The following is a 23,957-nucleotide window of genomic DNA, read 5'->3' on the forward strand; positions in this document are numbered from 1 at the left end:
GATAACAGGTACAGAGAAGTTAAGTGACTCGCCCAGGGTCAGGACAGGTGGAGGAGTTGGGATTAGAACTCGTGTCCTTCGACTTGAGGCCTGCGCTCTATCCACTAGGCCATGCTGCTGCTCAACCTCACCAAGGAATTAGCTCTGAAGTCTTCTTAGAGTGCTCAGGAGGGCAATGTTCACCTCTCCCAGTTAATTCTGCCTCTGAACTCCAGCCTTCTGTCAACAGTTTTTATACGAATTCCAAAAGGAGGGAAGGGAAGGCAAAGGTCAAGGGCGGGTCAGCACTGAGGCTGCTTGAAATTTTCCAGGGTAAGTCCTTGCGCTGACTCAGTATTACAGGAGGGGCAGAGAGAGAGTGTCAGAAGCAGACGAATGATATACAGCGGGACAGACTGAGATGGACAGACAAAAAATACTGTTCATTCAGCAGGCGTCCTTCTGCTTAATGCAGTGGCATCTCAACGCTGTTGTTTAATATCAAAGGCAGCTGGGGCAAGAAGGCTGCATATCTGCCCCCTTCCTCCACCTGTCTAGGATGTGGGTTCAATTCATTCATTCATTCAATAGTATGTATTGAGCGCTTACTATGTGCAGAGCACTGTACTAAGCGCTTGGAATGTACAAATCGGTAACAGATAGAGACAGTCCCTGCCCTCTGACGGGCTTACGGTCTAATCGGGGGAGACGGACAGACGAGAACAATAGCGATAAACAGAATTCTAGAAATAGAATTCTAGAAATAGAATAAATAGAATTCAATTCTGGGTCCTCTTCTATTCTCCATCTCCATTCTCTCCCTTGGAGAACTCATTCGCTCCCATGGCTTCAACTACCACCGCTGTGCAGATGATTCCCGAATCTCCATCTCCAGCTCTGATCTCTCTCCCTCTCTGCAGTCCAACATTTCCTCCTGCCTTCAAGACATCTCTATTTGGATGCCCTGCTGTCACCTCAAGATTAACATGTCCAAAAGCAGAGCTCCTTATCTTTCCACGCAAAACCTATCCATTCCTATCCATTCCCCTGACTTTCCCATCACTGTAGACAGCACCACCCTCCTTCCCGTCTCACAAGCCCGGAACCCCGGCGTTATATCTTCGACTCATCTCTCTCATTCAACCCACGCGGTCAATCCGTCACTAAATCCTCCTTCGCCACATCGCTGAAATCCACCTTTTCTTCTCCCTCCAAACTGCTACCGCGTTAATCCAAGCATTTATCCTATCCCGCCTTGATTCCTGAATCAGCCTCCTTGCTGATCTCCCTGCCTCCTGTCTCTCCCTGTTCCAGCCCACACTTCACTCTACTGTCCATGTCATTTTTCTACAGAAACGTTCAGGCCGCGTTTCCCCACTCCTCATTCATTCATTCAATAGTATTTATTGAGCGCTTACTATGTGCAGAGCACTGTACTAAGCGCTTGGAATGGACAAATCGGCAACAGATAGAGACGGTCCCTGCCCATTGATGGGCTTACAGTCTAATCGGCCTACACTCCTCAAGAACTTCCAGTCTGTGCCCATTCACCTCCCCCTCAAACAGAAGCTCCTCGCCATCCGCTCCAGAGCGCTCCATCCCCTTGCCCCCTCCTACTTCCCCTCACAAATCTCCTACCACAACCCAGCCCACACACTTCAAACCTCTAGTAACCCACTCGCCCTATCTCAATCTCATCTACCCCGTCGCCGATCAGTTGGCCACATCCTGCTTCTGGTCCGGAACACCCTCCCTCTTCATATCTGTCAGACGACTACCCTCTCCCCCTTCAGAGCCTTATCAAAGGCATATCTCCTCCAAGGGGCCTCCCCCTGACTAAGCCTCGACGGCAGTGTGGCTCAGTGGAAAGAACCCGGGCTTGGGAGATGGAGGTCATGGGTTCGAATCCCGGCTCTGCCACTCGGCAGCTGTGTGACCGTGGGCAAGTCACTTCACTTCTCTGGGCCTCAGTGACCTCATCTGTCAAACGGGGATTAACTGTGAGCCTCACGTGGGACAACCTGATGTCCCCCATCGCTTAGAACAGTGCTCTGCACATAGTAAGCGCTTAACAAATACCAACATTATTATTATGTGCAGATCAGGTGCCCTCCTCATCTAGCCCAGGCCCGGTCCCCCCGCCAGACTAAGGGAATGCTCACACAGAGTCACTAGTAACCACAAATAATAGATCTGCTATTAAATGAATAAAATATTGATTTTCCTTTGGGAAATAACCTATCTTAAGAGCGGCCTGGAGAGAGGTGGCCTCAAACGCAAACCCTTTTTTTATTTCAATTCTATCGTGGTATTTTTTTTTTACAAAATCCTTTAATGTTTCACCTGAGGGACTTATCTTGTGAAGCTGTAACGTTTGTTACGTTATAATCAACTGGAGACAGATCTTGGCCACGCAGGGAGGAATCATTAACATGGATTTTCCAGAATGGCGTACCAGAGAGCTCTAAACTAAAAGATTGTTTATCCGTCCATCGATTAGCCAAACTAACCAGTTCTCTGAACCTCAGCTGCTCTGGATTACCCGGAGGAGCGGTCGGCTAGTCGAAGAAACCTGGCCTGCACGAGGCACGGTTTCTGAGATGGCTAATGCTGAGATGGGAAGCAGCGTGGCTCAGTGGAAAGAGCCCGGGCTTGGGAGTCAGAGGTCATGGGTTCCAATCCCGGCTCTGCTGCTTGTCAGCTGTGTGACTGTGGGCAAGTCACTTCACTTCTCTGTGCCTCAGTTCCCTCATCTGTAAATACCTCTCGCGGGACAACCTGATTACCCTGTATCTACCCCAGCGCTTAGAACAGTGCTCTGCACTTAGTAAGTGCTTAACATTAACATTATTATTATTATTAATGCCAATTTTGTGGCTTTTCTGCAGGCATACTCCGTAAGTCTCTCTGTACTCTATCAAACACGAAGTGTAAAGGAGGAATTCAACCCCAACAAGGGTCTTGGACTCAGGTTTGGCAAGCAGGACAGGAACCTGGACTACTGGATTCAAACCGGGGAGGGGTCGGCAGCTTTAAGAAGTGAACGACCATAGGACGAAGCAGTGTGGTCTAGTGGAAAGAGCATGGAACTGGGAGTCAGAGGAGCTGGGTTCTAATCCCGGCTCTGCCATTTGTCTGCTGTGTGACCTCGGGCGAGTCACTTCACTTCTCTGGGCCTCGGTTACCTCACTTCTCTGGGCCTCGGTTACCTTAATGGGGATTAAGACGGTGAGTCTCGTGCGATGGGGACTGTGTCCAACGCATTAACTTGAATCTACCCCAGCCTCAGTACAGTGTCTAGTACATAAGTAAGCACTTTAGAAGTACCACAGTTAGGATTAACAACACTGCAAAGACATTTGGATGTTGTCAGACCTGCATACATCACTGCAAATTATATTGTCTGTCTCCCCCTCTAGACTTTAAGCTCCTTGTGGGCAGGGAACGTGTCTTCCAACTCTGTTATACTGTACACTCCCAAGCTCTTAGTTTGGTGCTCTGCCTACAGTAAGCGCTCAATAAGTATGATTGATTGCATGATTGATATTCTGAGCATAATTTGTCCGGACTTCAAAGGAAGGCCGGAATTCTAGACTAAGGAATTTTTGTTCCATAATAGGAGTAAAGGTTATAATCAGTATCCAGTTTTCCAGCTCTCCCATCACTTTTGACTCTCTCCAAAGGCTCCACACAACACCCCTTGGAATACTTTGGGTGGGACATAAGAAATACATTGTGAAGTGTTAATTTGTCTCAATTAGATGGTGGCAACTTGATGGTTTAAGAGTATCATTTCACTGGAGAATTTATACCAGTCCAACATCATTCCATTGTCCTTGCCAAGTTATTGTTGAAGCTCTGCCAGAGAAGCCCAATTTTACTTTGAGTCTTAACCATCAAATTCCCATTAACACTTCAGGGAGTTTTCTGTTCCCAAGTCTACTAGGGAGGAATCCTTCACTTTGTGAAAAGGAAAGAAAAAAGAAAGAATGGATCAAAGCAGAGAGGGTTTTGCTTGGAACATAGGATTTTGACTAGAGGAACAGAATGTATGCGACGGGGGATGAGGGTGAGCAGATGAGAGGGGAATGACTCACTGAGCGCTAACTGTGCGTCAAGGATTAATACTGGGTACTCGGGAGATATAATTCAACAGAGACAAGAGACACGACCCCTGCCCGCAAAGATCTTTCAGTCTAGGTGGGGAGACAGACATTAAATTCAATTACAGAAAGGGGAATTGGCAGAGAGTTAGGATATGTACCTAAAGGCTGCGGGTGGGTGGAAATCAAGTGCTTAAGGATTACAGAGCCAAGTGCAGTGAAGAAGGGAAGGAAAATGGGGTTTGGCCTTTGTGGAGATGTGCTTTAAGTAGCTAGGAAACTGTTCCAGAAAAAAGAAAAAATAATTGATTTGCAAAAAATCCTTGAAAAGAGTTTCAAAGATGCTGCTTTCTACAATTGGAGCTGATGATTCCAAGAAAGTCACAGAGCTCAGAACCAATTAACCACACCATCTCTTAGCTCCTCACCCTCCCTTTCCACTTCATATATTGTCTCTCTTCTCCATCAGTCAATCGTATTTATTGAGCACTGTACTGAGCGCTTGGGATAGTACAGTACAACAATAAACAGACACGTTCCCTGCCCACAACGAGCCTACAGTCTAGAGGGGGAGACGGACATTAATATAAATAAATGACGGATATGTACATAAGTGCTGTGGGCCTGGGAAGGGAGATGAATAAAGGGAGCAAGTCGGGGCAATGCAAGAAGGAGTGAGAGAAGAGGGCTTAGTCAGGGAAGGCCTCTTGGAGGAGGATAAGACTTCGAAGGTGGGGACAGTCACTGTCTGTCAGATAGGAGGAGGGAGGGCATTCCAGGCCAGAGGTAGGATGTGAGCGAGAGGTTGGCCGTGAGATAGAAGAGATCGAGGTGCGGTGAGGTTAGCATTAGAGATACCAAGTGTGCGGTCTGCGTTGTAGTAGGAGAGTGTTAGTGGAGAGTCACAGGGCACTCCCAGAAGATTCATTCTGGGGTGCCGAGAGGGGAGATACGTCATCCTCTCCAAGCCCCTCAGAAGCTGAAGGAACCTCCTAGTGCCAGTTCCAATCAATCAATGGTGTTTATATTAATGTCTGTCTCCCCCTCCAGACTGTTAGCTCATTGTGGGCAGGGAATGTGTCTGTCATATTCTTGTATTGTCCTCTCCAAACGCTCAGTACAGTGCTCTACAGTGTTCAGTAAATACGACCGACTGACCGGTAATTACTGAACACTTACTGGGCAACTTGCTCCCGTTGTTCTTCCCCACTTCCACCCTCAAAGTGCTTTTGCACTTATTTTGTAACTTATTTATTTCTATTAAGGTCCATCTCCCCTCCCTCTAATAATAATAATAATAATAATGTTGGTATTTGTTAAGCGCTTACTATGTGCAGAGTACTGTTCTAAGCTCTGGGGTAGATACAGGGTCATCAGGTTGTCCCACGTGACGCTCACAATCTTAATCCCCATTTTACAGATGAGGGAACAGAGGCACAGAGAAGTTAAGTGACTTGCCCACAGTCACACAGCTGACAAATGGCAGAGCCGGCATTCGAACCCGTGACCTCTGACTCCCAAGCCCGGGCTCTTTCCACTGAGCCACGCTGCTTACTCTAGACAGTAAGCTCGTTGTGGGCAGGGAATGTGTCTGCTTGTTATTGTAATGCACTCTCCCTAGCGGGTAGTACGGCGCTTTCCACCCATTAGGCACTCAGTAAATTTGAATGAATGAATGAATTGACAGGCTACTTGGGAGAGTTCAGTACAACTGAGTTGGTAGACATGATCCCTGGCCTCAAGGAATTTACAGCCTACAGTATTTGAGGAACCCCAGCAACTCCCCCCCAAATTGTGAGACCCCCGGGGTGGAGGGCGGGGGTCCCCCCAGAAGGACAGTGGCAAGAGTGGGGCTCCCCTACGGGTAGACCTGGTGGAAGACCCATGTCCTTTTCGAGTGAGAGCCTTCCCCACTTTGGCCCCTGGGTTCAAAGAGCTCAGTGAGGGGGCAGAATGGGCTCCCAAGGAGGCTCAAGGGCGATGGTGGTGGTATTTGTTGAGCACTTACTGGGTCCCGAGAACTGTACTAAGCGCTGGGGTAGATACAAGATCATCAGCTTGGTCAGAGGCCCCGGCCACACGGCGCTCACAGTCACAGAGAGGCAGCGTGGCTCAATGGAAAGAGCCCGGGCTTAGGAGAGGGCATGGGTTCTAATCCCGGCTCCGCCACCTGTCAGCTGGGCGACTGTGGGCAAGACACTTGACTTCCCAGCGCCTCAGGTCCCTCATCTGTAAAATGGGGATTAAGACTGTGAGCCGCAAGTGGGACAACCTGATGACCCTGTATCTCCACCAGCGCTTGGAACAGAGCTCTGCACAGAGTGAGCGCTTAACAAATACCAACATTATTATATTAAGTAGGAGGGAGCAGGATTTAATCCTCATATTACAGATGATGAAACTGAGGCCCAGTGAAGCGAAGTGACTTATCCAAGGTCACGCAACAGATGTGCGGTGGAGCCAGGATCGGAACACAGGTCCTCTGACTTCCGGGCCTGTGCTTTTTCGGCTTGCTTACCACACGAATTGGAGAATGGGAAAGCACTGATCCCTCCCTGCCTAAATTCCATCTCCTACTGCCCCTAATCTTTTCTCCACGTATCCAGCGTCAGGGTCCACCAGTGCTGACACCTCAGAAGGGTGATCTCGAGAACATAACCTCAGTGGCCTCTTGCTCTTACCTCTACCCCAGCAGTTTATAAAGGGTCTTTGCTTCCAAAGATCAAGCTGCGTCTCCCGGCCTTTCGAATTCCTGTTTCATTTCAGATGTAAATCTTAAGGTCACACCCTAAATTCTTAAGAAACGAACTCCCCGGGGTAGAACGACTTTCACAAACTAGTTTGTACAAGAATCAACAAAAACAGTCCAGCTAAATTATCCTTGCACATGCGTGGCGAGAAAGAACACCGTGCCCTCCAAATCCTTCAAATACTAGTAGAACCTAGGAGAGTGTTCAGTTTCTTTAAGAAAAGCACCGTGGGGGTCAATTTTCAATCCAGGTTCAATCCAATTTTCAATCCAGCTTCCTCAAAAAAATGCTCCCTTATTTAAAATCCCAACAGGTGTGTATACTGTCCTTGTCCAATTTATATTACTTCATTCATTCCATTGGATCATATTAATTGAGCCCTTATAACGTTGGTATTTGTTAAGCGCTTATTACGTTCTAAGCGCTGGGGTAGATACAGGGTCATCAGGTTGTCCCACGTGAGGCTCCCAGTCTTAATCCCCATTTTACAGATGAGGTCACTGAAGCCCAGAGGAGTGAAGTGACTTGCCCACAGTCACACAGCTGCCAAGTGGCAGAACTGGGATTCGAACCCATGACCTCTGACTGCCGAGCCCGTGTTCTTTCCCCTGAGCCACGCTGCTTCTCCGATGCGTGCAAAGCACTGTACTGAGTGTTTAGGAGAGTACAGTATAACAATAAAGGGGCACATTCCCCGCGCACGGTGAGCTTAAAGTCTAGAGGACGAGCTTACTGTGAACCACTCATTTTTCCCCATCCTCTAAGCATCTTTTTCTGGGCAGAGTTCCCACGTAGAGAAAGCGCAAAATCCAGAAGTGTTTTCATCAATTACAGATTAATACCTGGCAGGTGCAGCTGGCACAACCCGCCACGTTTAGAGCAGAACTGCCATTACTTATTTAGCGTGTTGGTTAAGCACTGAATCAGCAGAGACCTACAAGCAGGAAGGGCTCCCGGCTGAGATGGGAGTTTTGGCTCCGGCTGGCTGGAGGGCAAGGAAAAGCAGCTGGGCCTAGTGGAAAGAGCCTGGGGTTCCCCCCTTTCCCTCCCTCAAGCCCCATCCACCTCCACCTTCCACGCAGAGGGAGGCAAACAACCTCTGAAGGAGCCGGAGAGACACAGGAGAGGGTGGAGTGGCTGTATCAACCCATCGATCAATGGTATTTGTAATAATATTGGTATCTGTTAAGCGCTTACTATGTGCAGAGCTCTGTTCTAAGCGCTGGGGGAGATACAGGGTGATTAGGTTGTCCCCCACGAGGCTCACAGTCTTAATCCCCATTTTACGGATGAGGGAACTGAGGCACAGAGAAGTGAAGTGACTTGCCCACAGCCACACAGCTGCCAAGTGGCAGAGCCGGGATTCGAACCCATGACCGCTGACTCCCAAGCCCGGGCTCTTTCCACTGAGCCACGATTGAGTGCTTATTAATAATAATAATGTTGGTATTTGTGAAGCGCTTACTATGTGCAGAGCACTGTTCTAAGCGCTGGGGCAGATACAGGGTCATAGGTCGTCCCACGTGAGGCTCACAGTTAATCCCCATTTTACGGATGAGGGAACTGAGGCACAGAGAAGTGAAGGGACTCGCCCACAGTCACACAGCTGCCAAGTGGCAGAGCCGGGATTTGAACCCATGACCTCTGACTCCCAAGCCCGGGCTCTTTCCACTGAGCTACGCTGCTTCTCCGTGCAGAGCACTGTACTGAGCGCTTGGGAGAGGACCGTGCAACAGAATTAGCGGACGCGTTCCCTGCCCGTGAAGTGCTTACTGTCTAGAGGTGGAGATGGACGTTAATGTGAATTCATTCATTCATTCATTCAGTAGTATTTATTGAGCGCTTACTATGTGCAGAGCACTGTACTAAGCGCTTGGAATATACAAAATATAATTTAGAATATAGAATTTAAAGATGTGTACATAAGTGCTGGGGGGGGTTGGGGGTGGAGCAAATAGCAAATGTCCAGAGGTCACGATCGAAGTGCATGGACGAGGCAGAAGAAAGAGAGAGAGAAAGAGGGGGGAAAGGGTTTAACTGGGGAAGCTTATATGGTCTTTGTGGGCAGTCTACCAACTTTTTTGTACTTTCGTACTGCGCTCTGCACCCAGAAAGTGCTCAGTAAATACCGTTGATGGATTAATTGACTGGCACCTGCACAGCCGTTAGCCTGTGAGCCCATTATTGGGCAGGGATCGTCTCTATCTGTCGCCAAACTGTCCATTCCCAGCGCTTAGTACAGTGCTCCGCACATAGTAAGCGCTCAATAAATACTACCGAATGAATGAATCAGTGGGGTTGGTTCCCTCCTCCAACACTGCAAACTGAGTGATCTCCGGCAAGTCACTTCACTTCTCTGTGCCTCAGTGACCTCATCTGTAAAATGGGGATTAATAATAATAATGTTGGTATTTGTTAAGCACTTACTATGTGCAGAGCACTGTTCTAAGCGCTGGGGGAGATACAGGGTCATCAGGTCGTCTCACCTGAGGCTCACAGTTAATCCCCATTTTACAGATGAGGTAACTGAGGCCCAGAGAAGTGAAGTGACTTGCCCACAGTCACACAGCTGCTTCCCCTAAGACTGCGAGCCTCACGTGGGACAACCTGATGACCCTGTATCTCCCCCAGCGCTTAGAATAGCGCTCCGCACATAGTAAGCGCTTAACAAATACCAACATTATTATTATTATTATCTCCAAGAGTTGCTGCCTGGGAACCACCTTTTAACTTCCAAAGAGTCACAGTCTTGGCCAGTCCTCCCCTAGAAAACCGGTGCCGTGAGAAGCGGTGCAGGCTAGTGGTTAATAATAATAGTGATGGCATTAGTTAAGCGCTTACTGCTTGCAGAGCACCACGGGCCTGGAAGTCAGAGGACCTGGGTTCTAATCCTGGCTCTGCCACTTATCTGCTGTGTGCCTTTGGGCAAGTCACTTCACTTCTCTAGGTCTCGGTTACTTCATCTATAAAACGGGGATTGAGACTGTGAGCCCAGTGTGGGACGTGATTATATTTATCCCCCTGCTTAGCACGGTGTCCGGCACATAAGAAGTGCTTACCAAGTACAATAAAAAAGGAAAAAAAAAACCCCGTCCACGTGGGCAACCTGTTGGCTGCCGCCTGTCAGTAGATTAAAGAGACTCGGGGAATACTCAGAGACTTTCCCCTCCCACCCACTGCTATCATCATCATTCCTTGCTCTCCTCATCACCGTTTCCCTTCAGGCAAAATATTTTAGAGTAACACAAAAGATGAGTGCTCATGTTTGCCTGCTCACATTGACTCCAAAATTGAAACACGTCAAGAGGAAAGTGAGTCAAAGGGGGGGGGGGGGGTAAATAGAGCCGTGCCAGAATTGAAACTCACCTTGCTACTCTCCCGCGAAGATCTCCTAAACCGGAGAGCTGACGCATCTCCAGGCTCTTTAAGGCGGAATTCGTGCCGTAACTAATGTTATCCCTGGCACGGATCTGTTCCTGAAGAACCTGCGTTTCGGGTGAAAACATTAAAAACCCCATTAGGAATTTCACCGTTAATAAGGCCACAACTTTGTGAATAAAAAGTACTCTCACAGATGGCCACGGGCACCGTTTTGAAGTAGTCGCCAAACGAAAACGGGAATCCTCATTTTTTTCCTTTATATTCTAATATGAATTACAGTTAGGAGAAATACTAAAATGTGTCGTCCCCCCCGCCCCCCCCATAGACTATAAGCTCCTTTGGGGCTGGAATCGTGTCTATCAAATCTATTATAGTGTACTTTCCCCCCGCTTAGTACAGTGCTCTGCACTCGGTAAGTGCTCAATAAACACTATTGATTGACTGTTTCTAATAAAAAATTCCCAAAAAGGGACCCGTCGATTGATTCCGACCAATTTTCACATTGGAAGTCCAGTCTTAAAACTGTAGACTTAGGAGAACTCCACAGTTATTGCATTGAAAGATCACACACAGATTCAGGCAGACTGTTTTTTTGGATGTATAAAGAGGTGGGTGCCAAGTTAAAAATAATCGGGCCAACTTCCTGAGAAGAAAACAAGAACGCAGTGGATAACACCAGAGATGGGGCCGTCATTTGGCTGGTCTGCCCCTGCCCGGTACCGCGGGGTTAGGAAGAGGCCAGAGGAGCCAGAGGAGAGTCCGGCGTATTCCGGGGAGCTGTTGGGGATGGCCCTAATTATGTGGGAGGAAGTGGTCTCACTTGAAAAGACTCCCTGAGACATTTCATCTTGGTTTTAGTTGGGAAGGCTATTAAATCTGCTCTGCTTACTTCGCGCAAACTCTTTTACAAGCGAAAGACATGCTTTATCTGGCAGGGAGCCAGGGCTAAGGAGCCACCCGGTTTCCCTCCAGTCATTCATTCGATCGTATTTATTGAGCACTTAGTGTGTGCAGAACACTGCAGTAAGCACTTGGGAAAGTACAGTACAACAATAAACGGTGATATTGCCTTCCCACAAAGAGTTTACAGTCTAGAGGCGGGGAGACAGACATCAGTACAAACAACTGAAATGACAGATACGTACATAAGTGCTGTGGAGCTGGGACGGGCGAAGAGCAGAGGGAGCAAGACACGGCGACGCACAAGGGAGTGGGAGATGGGGAAAAGTGGGGCTTAGTCTGGGAAGGCCTCTTGGAGGAGATGGGCCCCCAAACCTGGGCAACTCAGGATCCGGAGGGTCTTCGGAAAGAGGGATAATCGGACAGAGGGATAATTGGCTCTAGGAGCGGGCGGTGGTCAGACCAGCGACAGCAGCAGGCGGCGACCACGGGGCATTTAGAGAAGCAGCGTGGCTCAGTGGAAAGAGCCCGGGCTTGGGAGTCAGAGGTCACGGATTCAAATCCCGGCTCTGCCGCTTGTCAGCTGTGTGACTGTGGGCGAGTCACTTACTTCTCTGTGCCTCAGTCACCTCATCTGTAAAAATGGGGATGAAGACTGTGAGCCTCCCGTGGGACGACCCGATGACCCTGAATCTCCCCCAGCGCTTAGAACAGTGCTCGGCACATAGCGCGTAACAAACACCAACATTATTATCGTCCCCGGCCGGCCTTGACAAGCACCCGTAGCCGCCGCTCCCCACCGGCACTATACCCAGCGTGACCGCCCTGCGCCCAGCGGTGCCAGGAGACGGGCACCCCGCCTCGTGGCACCTGGCTGCGGTCGATACCCCGGGCCCGGCCGCCCCTCCCCAAGTCAGGAGTGACGGGAGAAAGGTCACGAGTGACAGCTTGGCGAGCAGGGGCGGGCTGAACTGGCAGCGGCCCGGGAAGAGATACGACCAGGGCAGAGGATGGCAGAGATAAAGGCCACCCTGGCAGAGCGGCCACCGATGGGGAGGAAGGGGTGGAGCCGCGACAGGGGGACAGGCCAAGGAGAGGATTTGATCAGGACATAGGTAAGTGAGCAATCTGGCGTAATGGACTGGGGTAGGAGAAAAGAAAGCAGATGGTCAAAAAAGAAAAAAAGCCGATGGCGATTTTTCCCCGTCCGCCCTCATCTCTGAACACTCCTCGGTACCTCCCCTCCACTTTGGCATTCCGGGGTCGCTTCGGGCACAGGTGGCAACCCTAGCCGGGAGGCGGGGCGAGTCGTCTAATATGTCACCGCATCCATCAGCTCGCTGGACGCCGACTGCCTCGTCAAGGAGGGAGGGGACGTTCTTTGGGAAACCAGCGGAGAGTGCTGTTCCAGGAAAGGTTTACACATAAGCAGCTTTGCTGGAATGTGCTTCGCTTCACTTCATATTCAGAAGACGCCGAGCAATGTCTTTCTAAGCAGTTCCCGGCCTCCCACCTCCGATTAGCTGAGGAGCTTTTACGAGCTGCGTTGTGTTTACACAGCTGAACCCTCAACTAAAAATGAACCTTAGGTCTCCTCAGTATTAATATGGATATTTTTGATACGTCAAACATTTTCTTCAAGGGAATTCTCCTCAGTGGCCACTTCTGCTGGCCTGCTCTGAGCGCGCAGATCCCCGTTCTCAACTTCGGCTTTATTCCTCGGCTACTGGGTTCACGTCTCCAACGAGCTTGGATTCGGAACGTCGCTCCCTGTAGCGTGGCCCGCCGTCAGGGTGAGGGGTTTCTACTTTGGCCAAACCACACAGACCAAACTGACATTAGCTGACTGAAAGCAAAAATACCATATTTCTGGCTGTGGCCACAGCACATATACCATGACAGATATTTTGCTCGGCAGCGAGACAGTTAGTTAATCAGTTCATTCCTGCGTATTTATTGAGCAACTACTCCGTGCAAAGCACTGTACTAAGCATTTGGGAGAGTACAACAACAAACAGACACATTCCCTGCCCACAGTGAGCTCACACTCTAGCGGGAGCTCACAGGCTGGAGGGAAATAAGTTCACGGGCCGGCTCCATCCCATCTGAATATCACCGCGTACTTAACATCTCGAAACCTCAGTTCAGGCCGGCCTCAACTGGCGAGTGAGTCGGGTACATTCCGTTCACCTCCTTTCCGGTCCTCTTTTGGGATGAGAAATGGGAGTGCTCAATGAGGTACATCCTCATTGAGAAGCAGTGTGGCTCAGTGGAAAGAGCCCGGGCTTTGGAGTCAGAGGTCATGGGTTCGACTCCCAGCTCTTCCACTTGGCAGCTGTGTGACTGTGGGCAAGTCACTTCACTTCTCTGTGCCTCAGTTACCTCATCTGTAAAATGGGGATTAACCGTGAGCCTCACGTGGGACAACCCGATTACCCTGTATCTACCCCAGCGCTTAGAACAGTGCTCTGCACATAGTAAGCGCTTAATACCAAGATTATGATGATGATTATTATTACATCCAAACAGAGAATGTGAGTTTCTAGCTTAAATAGCAATGCTCTACTATTTCTCCTAGCAGTAATGTAATTTAATGTCTATCTCCCTCAAAGACTGTAAGCTCTTTGTGGACAAGGATCATGTCTATCAACTCGATTGCACTGTACTTTCCCAAGCGTTTAGTACAGTGCTCCGGACGCAGGCCGTGCTGGGAAGCGGCATGGCCTAGAGGAAAGAGCATAGGCATAACGAGAAGCAGCGTGGCTCGGTGGAAGGAGCCCGGGCTTGGGAGTCAGAGGTCATGGGCTCGAATCCCGGCTCTGCCACTCGTCAGCTGTGTGACTGTGGGCAAGTCACTTCACTCCTCTGTGCCTCAGTGACCTCAACTCTAAAATGGGGATGAAGACTGTGAGCCTCACGTGGGACAACCTGATTTTTCTGTATCTCCCCCAGCGCTTAGAACAGTGCTCTGCACATAGTAAGCGCTTAACAGACACCAACATTATTACTATAGGCTTGGGAGTCACAGGATCTGGGCCAGCTGCGTGACCTTGGGCAAATCGGTTAACTTCTCTGTACGTCAGTTTCCCAACTGAAAATGGGGATTCAATACCCGATCTCCCTTCTACTTAGACTGTGAGCCCCATGTGAGAGAGGGATTATGTCTAACCTGATTAACTTGTATCTACCCTAGCGCTTAGTACAGTGCTTGACATAGAATAAGCCCTTAACAAATACCCTATCATCACCACAGTAAGCACTCGATAAACTCGGGGAAGCAGCGTGGCTCAGTGGAAAAGAGCCTGGGCTTCGGTGTCAGAGGTCATGAGTTCGACTCCCGGCTCTGCCGCCTGTCAGCTGTGTGACTGTGGGCGAGTCACTTCACTTCTCTGTGCCTCGGTTCCCTCATCTGTAAAATGGGGATTAACTGTGAGCCTCCCGTGGGACGACCCGATGACCCTGTATCTCCCCCAGCGCTTAGAACAGTGCTCGGCACATAGTAAGCGCTTAACAAATACCAACATTATTATAAACACCACTGATGGACTGCATAAAGCGCCTTAACAGCCAACCTAACTCAGGAGCAATAAAAGCTGGGCCCCTCTGTGAACAGGGAGCCACTGACCGTACCGCTGATAATGCACGTTTTCATTACGGGTTCTGGTTCGAACACTGTTGCAGAATTAGGGAACCCTCTTCCCACCGCACGCGTCTGTCGGGAAGCGATAAGATGTGGTGTCGGAAGAAATGCGTTGGTCAAGGCGTGGATACTTTACATGGCTGTCCTTCAAGGAGGCGTCACTGAAGGACAAGTGTGTGTGTGAGAAAGAGAGACTGAATGGGCCAATGTGGGATCCACTGTCTTGACCACACTGCGCACACACAAAGCCCACCCCTTTCTAATAATAATAATGTTGGTACTTGTTAAGCGCTTACTATGTGAAGAGCACTGTTCCCCTTTCTAATAATAATAATAATGTTGGTATTCGTTAAGCGCTTACTACGTGCAGAGCACTGTTCTAAGGGCTGGGGGAGATGCAGGGTCATCAGGTTGTCCCACGGGAGGCTCGCAGTCTTCATCCCCATTTTCCAGATGAGGTCACTGAGGCACCGAGAAGCGAAGTGACTTGCCCACAGTCACACAGCTGCCAAGCGGCAGAGCCGGCATTCGAACCCACGACCTCTGACTCCCAAGCCCGGGCTCTTTCCCCTGAGCCACGCTGCTTCTCGTGGGCTCAGTCGATGGGGAGCTACAACGTGAGTTGTCACGAACAGCAACCTTGGCCGGCGGCTTGGCCTAATGGAGAGAGTTTGAGACTTGGGAGTCCGAAGAGCTGGATTCTAGTCCCAGTTCTGCCCCTGACCTACTGTGTGACTTTGGGGTGAGTCACCTAACCTCTCTGGGCTTCAGTATCCTCATCTGTAAAATGAGGGATAAGATTAATTATGAGCCCCAGGCTAAATCTGATATCCTAACCTTAGACCTAGCCCAGCGCTCGACATATGGCCAGCCCTGACTAATAATAATATCGGTATTTGTTAAGCGCTTACTTTGTGCGGAGCACTGTTCTGATACAGGGTCATCAGGTTGTCCCACGTGAGGCTCACAGTTAATCCCCATTTTCCAGATGAGGGAACTGAGGCACAGAGCAGTGAAGTGACTTGCCCACAGTCACCCAGCTGCCAAGCGGCCGAGGCGGGATTCGAACCCATGACCTCCGACTCCCAAGCCGGGGCTACCGCAATCATTACTATTCAGAAATACCACTTCACATGATAGAAAAACTGACCGTTCTGGGCAAAGGTCTACCTTAAGACTATCACCGATGGTTATCTGCAATTTGGAATCGAAACCACGTTAAATAACATGTGCCTCAGAGGAGAGTTGAAGAGTTTATACCTTGGAAGGAAATTCTTCAAAAATCAGACTAACAGACTCCAGTGGACAAATACCTAACAACGAGTTTAAGTGCTCAGAATTTACAGAGCAGTTTGGTGTTTACGGGAGCAGATAGATCAGTGGCTAGATACCTTGGGAAGCCGGCCGTTTCTGCTCCACAACGCGCTGACATATTTACACTGCTGCCCATTTCGAAAGGAAAGCTAGCAATAATTATAGAGAAAAGGCAGCCCACGCTGGAGGGACAGACCCTGACCTGCTAGGCCAAAAACTCCTCTTTGTGAGCGGAAAACCTTAATAAGGTCCCAAATCCTCTGATATCTTGAGAAACAATCTCCTGAAACTCATACTGATTGATTCCGAGTAGGCCTCAAACTGAGATTCTGCAGTAAGTATTTGGCTCCCAGGAAAGCCTGAGAGAAATGGAGAAGTTTAGGCGGGGAGGTCCGGTGGACCGTTGGCAAAAATAATAATAGAATTACGGTGTTTGTTAAGCGCTTACTAAGTGCCCAGCACGCTTCTAAACCCTGGGGTACGCAGAAGGTAATCCGGTCGGACACAGTCCCCGTCCCACATGGGGCTCACAGTCTTAATCCTCATTTTACAGATGAGGTAACTGAGGCAAAGAAAAGTGAAGTGACTAGCCCAAAGTCGCACGGCAGCAGAGTGGCGGAGCTGGGATTGGAACCCGTGTCCTTGGTGACTTGGGGTGGCCTGCTCCCTCTCCCACTCCTTCTGCTGATGGCTTTTAGCCCTCTTTTCGGGTGCTCTCCCCACGGCAGTGAACGCCAGCCCCCGGCCCCTTCAAGGATGTTAACGGATCGTCCTTCGGTCTAGCCTGCACCGGGCCCTCGCTAAGGATGACTCCAGTCCCGACAATCCCCGGCTCCCGGAAATGAACAACTGACGACGCTTACACAGCCAGCAGGCTCCATCCGCGCCGGGCCTTATGGCCACATCTGTAATTTCTTTTCACGTCAAACTCTCACTCTAGACGGCAAGCTCCTTGTGGGCAGGGAACGTGTCAACCCACCTTGTTGTGTCTTCCGCTCCCAAGCGCTCAGTACAGTGCTCTGGACTACTGATTGATCGGCTGATTGGGGGGGGGGGGTCTTGGCTAAAAACCCTACACCCTTGGGTCGATCCCTACACCATTCTGGGCAGAGCGGCCGGGGTGCGTGTGCGAGGGGCTTTGGCTGGCTCCGTCTGTATGGGTTGTGGTTAAACGCTAGTGAAGATTTATAGAATGCTCGTCCCACCACACGCGTCTGTCTGGAGAAAGTGTCAGAAGAAAGGCATCGGTCAAAGGCGTGAATACTCTACACAACTGACCTTCGAGGGGGCTTCGCTGATGGACAAGTGTGCGTGTGTAGGTTCTTTCCTCGGCCCTCACCAGCCGCACCCCCAACCCTCCCTCAAACATTCTGGCCACGCTGCTCCAGTGGGAAAGCCGCGGGCCCGGGAGTCGGAGGAGCCGGGTTCCAACCCCGGCTCCGTCGCTTCGTCCGCTGTGTGACCTCGGTCAAGTCACTTAACTTCTCTGAGCCTCAGTTCCCTCATCTACCCCGGCGCCAGGCGCGTAATAAGCGCTTCACAAATTCGAGCACTTAGTGTAATGCTCCGCACACCGTAAGCACTCCGTAAAGACAACTGATTGATAAGTACCATTAAAATAAAAAAATCAGAGGCTGTCAGCAGGAAGACGTGGCTCCAGGCGGCAGCCGATCAGTACTTCAGCTGGATCTCCACCAAAAGGAGACTCGCAACCAGACTCCTTGTGTGTGTGTGATGTGGAGAGCCGTGCTTATTTCTTTATGAGATAACCTAATTAAAGATGTGCCGAGTGTCAAAACCAAGCGCCATTTGGGAGGCATCGGCTCCCCATCCAGTGGGTAACATCTGAGACGCCTCCGGTCCGATCACGGTTACCGCGAGCTTTCACAGATTGCTGGTCCTTGGCTTTTAAGACTATTATACGATGGAGTCCCAGGGAGGATTTTAAATAGCACGCTACGGCCGCGCTGCTGAGACAGGCCTTTTGTGCCGTGAGAAGCAGGAGGTTTAACGCTGCTGACCCGGCCAGCGTCACAGACGGGAAGCTTCTGCTTCAAGTACTATCGATCCCCGGGCTTGCTTTTTACCATCAAAGCTAAATGTATCGTTAGAGGAAGGATTTTAATCTGCAGCGCAATGGCTCCGTCCAAGTCAGAAACAAAATGGGAGAAGGTCAGGTCCTGAGATTCCATCCGCGACTCGATTTGTCTATTTAAGAAAGAGTCCCTGGTCCGCAAAGAGTATAAAAAACACCCATGGACCGTCCCCCTCTCTGGGTAACATCAGGTCACCATCGTCACAACCTCCACCAGATCGCCTTCACTCCACCGGACTGATTGCTCACTGTGGGCGGGGAAGGTGTCTATTATTCTAGTGCACTCTCCCACACACTCAGTGCAGTGCTCTGCACCCAATAAGCGCTCGCTAAATAAGACCGAATGAAAGAGTCATTCCTCTAGACCGTAAGCTCCTTCGGGGCAGGGACCGTTCTAGTCTCCTCTCCCAGGCGCTTAGTCCAGTGCTCCGCACAGAGTAAGCGCCCAATGATGACTGAAGGATGGATCGCGGCTGGTGGTCTCGCCGGGCAATCTGGAGCGGCTCTAACACTCTGCCGGCCAAAGGGGTTCGTTGAAGAGTTCCCCCGTGCCAACCATTCGACACCCGGGGGAGCAGCGTGGCTCAGTGGAAAGAGCCCGGGCTTCGGAGTCAGAGGACATGGGTTCGACTCCCGGCTCTGCCACTTGTCAGCTGGGTGACTGTGGGCAAGTCACTTCTCTGGGCCTCAGTTACCTCATCTGTGAAACGGGGATTAACTGTGAGTCTCACGTGGGACAACCCGATCACCCTGTATCTATCCCAGCGCTTAGAACAGTGCTCCGCGCATAGCAACGCTCAACAAACACCAACATTAATTAAGAGGGCGCAAAAAGCTGGGGAGCGGGGCAACAATAATTTTAGAAGACTGTCACTGTGATTGATGAGCTCATTTCCTCCCTTCTTCGACCCACACGCTTGGATTTTCAGCCTTCATTCGTCCCTCCCTCATCCCTATAGCGCTTATGGACGTATCCGTAACGTATCTGTATTACATTTATTATATTAATGCGTCTGCCCTCTAGATTGTAAACTCACTGAGGCCTATGTTGTACTCTCCCAAGCGCTCAGTACAGTAAGTGCTCAATAGATACCACCGACTGATTGATTGGCAGCTGTAAAGCTGGAGCTCTTGGATCTCCAACAGAGCCAGTCCCCTGGTTCGAGTCAACTTACCTATCAATCGATCAACCAATCAATGATTCCTGCCCACAGGGAGCTTCCAGTCTCGGAGACTTGCTGCTGGGGCTACTCCTGGGTCATGCCTAGGAAAGGTGACTAATGATGGAAATCATAATAATAACAAAGGCACTTATTAAGCGCTTACTATGGGCCAAGCACCGTCTCAAGCACTGAGGTAGATACAAGCTAGTCAGGTTGGACGCAGTCCCTGTGCTCCTGGGGCTCAGAGTCTCAATCCCCATTTTACAGATGAGGTACTGAGGCCCAGAGAAGTGAAATGACTTACCCGTGATCACACAGCAGACGTTCCGCATCGGGAAGCAGCGTGGCTTAATGGAAAGAGCCCGGTTTGGGGAGTCAGAGGATGTGGATTCTAATCCTCCCCTCCGCCCCTGGTCTGCTGTGTGGCCTTGGGCAAGCCACTCAGCTTCTCTGTGCCTCAGTTACCTCATCTGTAAAACGGGGATTAAGACTGTGAGCCCCAAGTGGGACAACCGGATTGCCTTGCATCTACCCCAGCGCTTAGAACAGGGCTTGGCACACCGTAAGCACTTACCAAATACCACAGTTATTATTATTATTATGCAGGCGTGGTCCAACTCCCAGGCCCGTGCTCTAACCACTGCGCCATGCTGCTTCTCACGATAGCTTCCGGGGCAGTTTTTGAAGGGAATGGTTTCTTTCAATTAAGCAGTTCAATTTTCACTCCACCCCCGCAGCACTTACGCTGCTTAACCATCTGTAATTCATTTTAATGTCCGTCTCCCCCGCTAGCCTATAAGCTCCTTTTGGGAAGGGATGTCGTCTACCTATCGACCCACCCTATTGTATTGTACTCTCCCAGATGCTCGGTACAGTACTCTGCACATAGGAGGTGCTCAATAAGTACCACTGATTGATTGATTGGGAGGTGGATTTAAGGGGTTGAACCCCTAGGATGTTGAAAGAGGGCAAGGGTGACCTCGGGCAAATCACTTAACTTCTCTGTTCCTCAGGTAACTCATGTGTAAAATGGGGATTGAGACTGTGCGTCCCATGCGGAACAGGGACTGGGTCCCATCTGACACTCCCAGCGCTTAGTACAGTGCCTGACACACAGTATGTGCTTAATAATTATTATTATTACCACTTTGACAACTTTCAAGGGGAAGGTCCACTTTTCGGAGTTCCACAGTAATATATCTTTTTACCAAAAACCAAGCATGTGCTGAAAGGAGTTTATATTATTCGTTCCGTTCATTCGTTCAATCGTATTTATCGAGCGCTTACTGTGTGCAGAGCGCTGTACTAAGCGCTTGGTCAGTAGCAACCTGGTCCAAGACAGTCAGTTCTCCTGTCATGCCAGGCACGCTTTCTTGACGAATCCTGTTTAGGAAAACTTATGATCTAGTGTTCATCATTTAGTTGAGAAGCAGCGTGGCTCAGTGGAAAGAGCACGGGCTTGGGAGTCAGAGGTCATGGGTTCGAATCCCGGCTCTGCCACTCGCCAGCTGTGTGACTGTGGGCGAGTCACTTCACTTCTCTGTGCCTCAGTTCCCTCATCTGTAAAATGGGGATTAACTGTGAGCCTCCCGTGGGCCAACCTGATGACCCTGTATCTACCCCAGCGCTTAGAACAGTGCTCGGCACATAGTAAGTGCTTAACGGATACCAACATTATTATTATCATCATCTCATGACCAAGGCTGCGCATGACTTTCATTCACACTGTTCCGGCGTCTGTCCAGAGAGATTTGCACTATCGGATGAGGATTCCTTAATTCTACCATCACGTTCCATCCACAAAACTTTGTGAAAACTCACGCTACGGCAGAACTGACTGGGCAGCTGAGAGACCGAAATCTGACATAAGACTATCCTCTGAGTAACAGCGATGAGCTGCTGATTTCTCCCAGAGTTTTCAGAAAAACATATGTACGAGCATGTGTAATTATCATTATTAGAACTGCCTCTGGGAATTCAAATCTCTCAAAAAGAAGTGAGGTTTTATTTTGGAAAGTATTAGGAGTGTGATAGGCTAAGTTCTACATTTTAAAAATCTATTTTGAAAAATCCATCTGCACCATGCAATTATGCAGCTATTTTTTGACAACAACACATGGAGGACTTAAACATTACACTGGGGCTTTCAGCCTATGATTTGGGAAAACAGTTCTATGAAAAGAGAAGATGTCAATGTTTTGCTGGGACTGGTTTGGTACTTCATGCTTTAAGAGGGAGGCAGAGGAGTTAGAGAGGCTTCAGAGAAGAACAATAAAAATGGCCGAACCATAGTATTGTTATTATTATTATCATCGTATCTGTTACGCACTTACTACGTATCAAGCACTCTTCCGAGCCCCGGGGCGCGTACAAGTTAATCGGGCCGGACAAGATTCCTGTCCCACAGGGGGCTGTATGTGAAAAGATGAGAAGTTAAATAATAATGATGGTATCTGTGAAGCGCTTACTACGTGCCGGGGTAGATACAAGATAATCGGGTTGGACAAAGTCCCGATCTCACGCGGGGCTCACGGTCTTAATCCCCATTTTACAGATGAGGGAGCCGAGACCCAGAGAAGTGAAGTGACCTCGGGCAAGTCACCCAGCAGGCTCGTGGCGGAGCTGGGATCAGAACCCACGACCTTCATGACTCCCAAGCCTGGGCTCTATCCATCAGGCCGTGCAGTTTCTCTAAAGGAGTCGGAGGGAAGCTGGAGGACTGACTTATCTGTGCTCGGATCTAGATTAACTGGCCATTCTGAAGAGGAATAGATAGACCTCGGCCAGCGGGTCAGACATTCGACACAACTTTCGGCAGCCTGGGGGTCTTAACCCCAGGGGAAGCCTCCCTGAGGTAATGGTGGAGAGTCCGCTTCCTTCGAGACTTTTCGGGCTGGACGGTTTAGGGCAGCCCCCTCCGAGAGGCCCGCGGCTGGACCAGATGGCATCGCGGGCACTCCCCCCCGACCCCTGAGAGGACGCCGGCTCACCTCGATATCGCGGTTCAGCTGCTTCACGATGGCGGTGATGTTTCTGATGTGCTCTTCCAAGAAGAGCCTGGCCAAGCGGTCCCCTCCGCCTTTGTTCTGCATTTTCTGCAAACTGGCGACGATGTCCTCTTTGATGCGAAAGGCGTGCTCCACCAGGGCCGCCGTGGTCTTCTCGTGGAAGAGGATTCTGTCTTCCAACAGCTCCACCAGGCTCGCCGACGAGTACGGGGTCAGTGACAGAGACTGGCTGTGCCGTGGCATAGTTCTGACCCGCCTAGCGACAGAAGCACATTCCCGCGCCTCGGTGAGCGGGGCGGTGAAAGGTGAGGGGACCCGAGGGGCCGACCGTCCAACCCGGAAACCCCGAGGCGGGAGTGTGAGGGACCACCCCGTGGGTGAGTCTCCCCCGGGCCCGGGCCCCGGCTAGGCCGCCTCTGACCCCGGCAGCCCCTCGAGACTGTAAGCTCACTGAGGGCAGGGAACGCGTCAGTCATAGTGTACTCTCCCATGCGTTCAGTACAGCGCTCTGCACACAGGAAGCGCTCAATAAATACCCTTGACTGACTGCAGCCAGCTGGGGTCAGGCCCCCTCCTGGAAGCGGCCTACGTGCTCACATGTCAGAGAAGCAGCGTGGCTCAGTGGACAGAGCCCGGGCTTGGGAGGCCGAGGTCATGAGTTCGAATCTCGGGCTCCGCCTCTTGTCAGCTGTGTGACTGTGGGCAAGTCACCTCACTTCTCTGGGCCTCGGTGACCTCATCTGGAAAATGGGGATTAAGACTGGGAGCTCCAGGTGGGCCAACCTGATGACCCTGTATCTACCCCAGCGCTTAGAACCGTGCTCTGCACATAGTAAGCGCTTAACAAATACCAACACTATTATTAGTATTATGTCCTTCCCCCCTCCCGGCCTCCCAGCACTTACGTACCGATCCGTAGTCTATTTATTTGCATTGATGTCTGTCTCCCCTCTCTGGGTTGTAAGGTTAATAACGCTGGTATTTGTTAAGCGCTTACTAGGTGCAGAGCACTGTTCTAAGCGCTGGGGGAGAAACAGGGTCATCAGGTTGTCCCACTTGGGGCTCACAGTCTTAATCCCCATTTTACAGATGAGGTAACTGAGGCGCAGAGAAGTTAAGTGACTTGCCCACGGTCACCCAGCTGACAAGTGGCAGAGCTGGGATTGTTATGGCTGGGGACTGTTGTATTGCACTCTCCCAAGCGCTCAGGACAGTGCTCTACACACAGTAAGCGCTCAATAAATACGATCTAATACGTATCTGTAATTTATTATATTGACGTGTCTCCCCTTCTAGACTGTCAGCTCATCGTGGCTGGAGACCGTGGGTTATACTGTCCTCTCCCAAGTGCTCAGTATGGTGTTCTGCACGTAGTGAGCGCTCAATACATTCTACTGACCGACCGTCAACTCCCCCCTCCCTGCCCTTCAAAGGAGGGGAAGAACAGAAACTCTGCTAAAAGAAAAAAAATGCATCCGAGACTAGGAAATATTCATGATTTACACATTATACCTTTCCTCCGTGACAAGGGAAGGAAGAGCAGTGCTCCGATGGGCCATTTTCTTTTTAGCAATTCACATCTGTTGGAAAAATAGGCATTAAATTATTTAGAAGTTGATATTTG

At 50.1% G+C, this 23,957-nt stretch overlaps 1 protein-coding gene across 2 annotated transcripts in view; it reads right to left on the reverse strand.

Annotated features, from left to right (window-relative positions):
• The window catches only part of FAM81A (family with sequence similarity 81 member A), a 37,929-nt gene extending 14,018 nt beyond the window's left edge, over positions 1–23,911 (reverse strand). For both annotated transcript variants that reach the window (XM_029070194.2, XM_029070195.2), the window contains exons 1-3: positions 23,846–23,911; positions 22,316–22,589; positions 10,199–10,317 (exon numbers count right to left, since the gene is read on the reverse strand). In XM_029070194.2, the coding sequence (XP_028926027.1) occupies positions 10,199–10,317; positions 22,316–22,589; positions 23,846–23,892 (440 nt within the window). In that variant the 5' untranslated portion in view covers positions 23,893–23,911. The remainder of the gene's footprint in view (positions 1–10,198; positions 10,318–22,315; positions 22,590–23,845) is intronic.
• Between the last annotated feature and the right edge of the window lie 46 nt (positions 23,912–23,957).

This window comes from Ornithorhynchus anatinus, chromosome 8 (assembly GCF_004115215.2).
Source record: "Ornithorhynchus anatinus isolate Pmale09 chromosome 8, mOrnAna1.pri.v4, whole genome shotgun sequence".
NCBI classification, from domain to species: Eukaryota; Metazoa; Chordata; class Mammalia; order Monotremata; family Ornithorhynchidae; genus Ornithorhynchus; species Ornithorhynchus anatinus.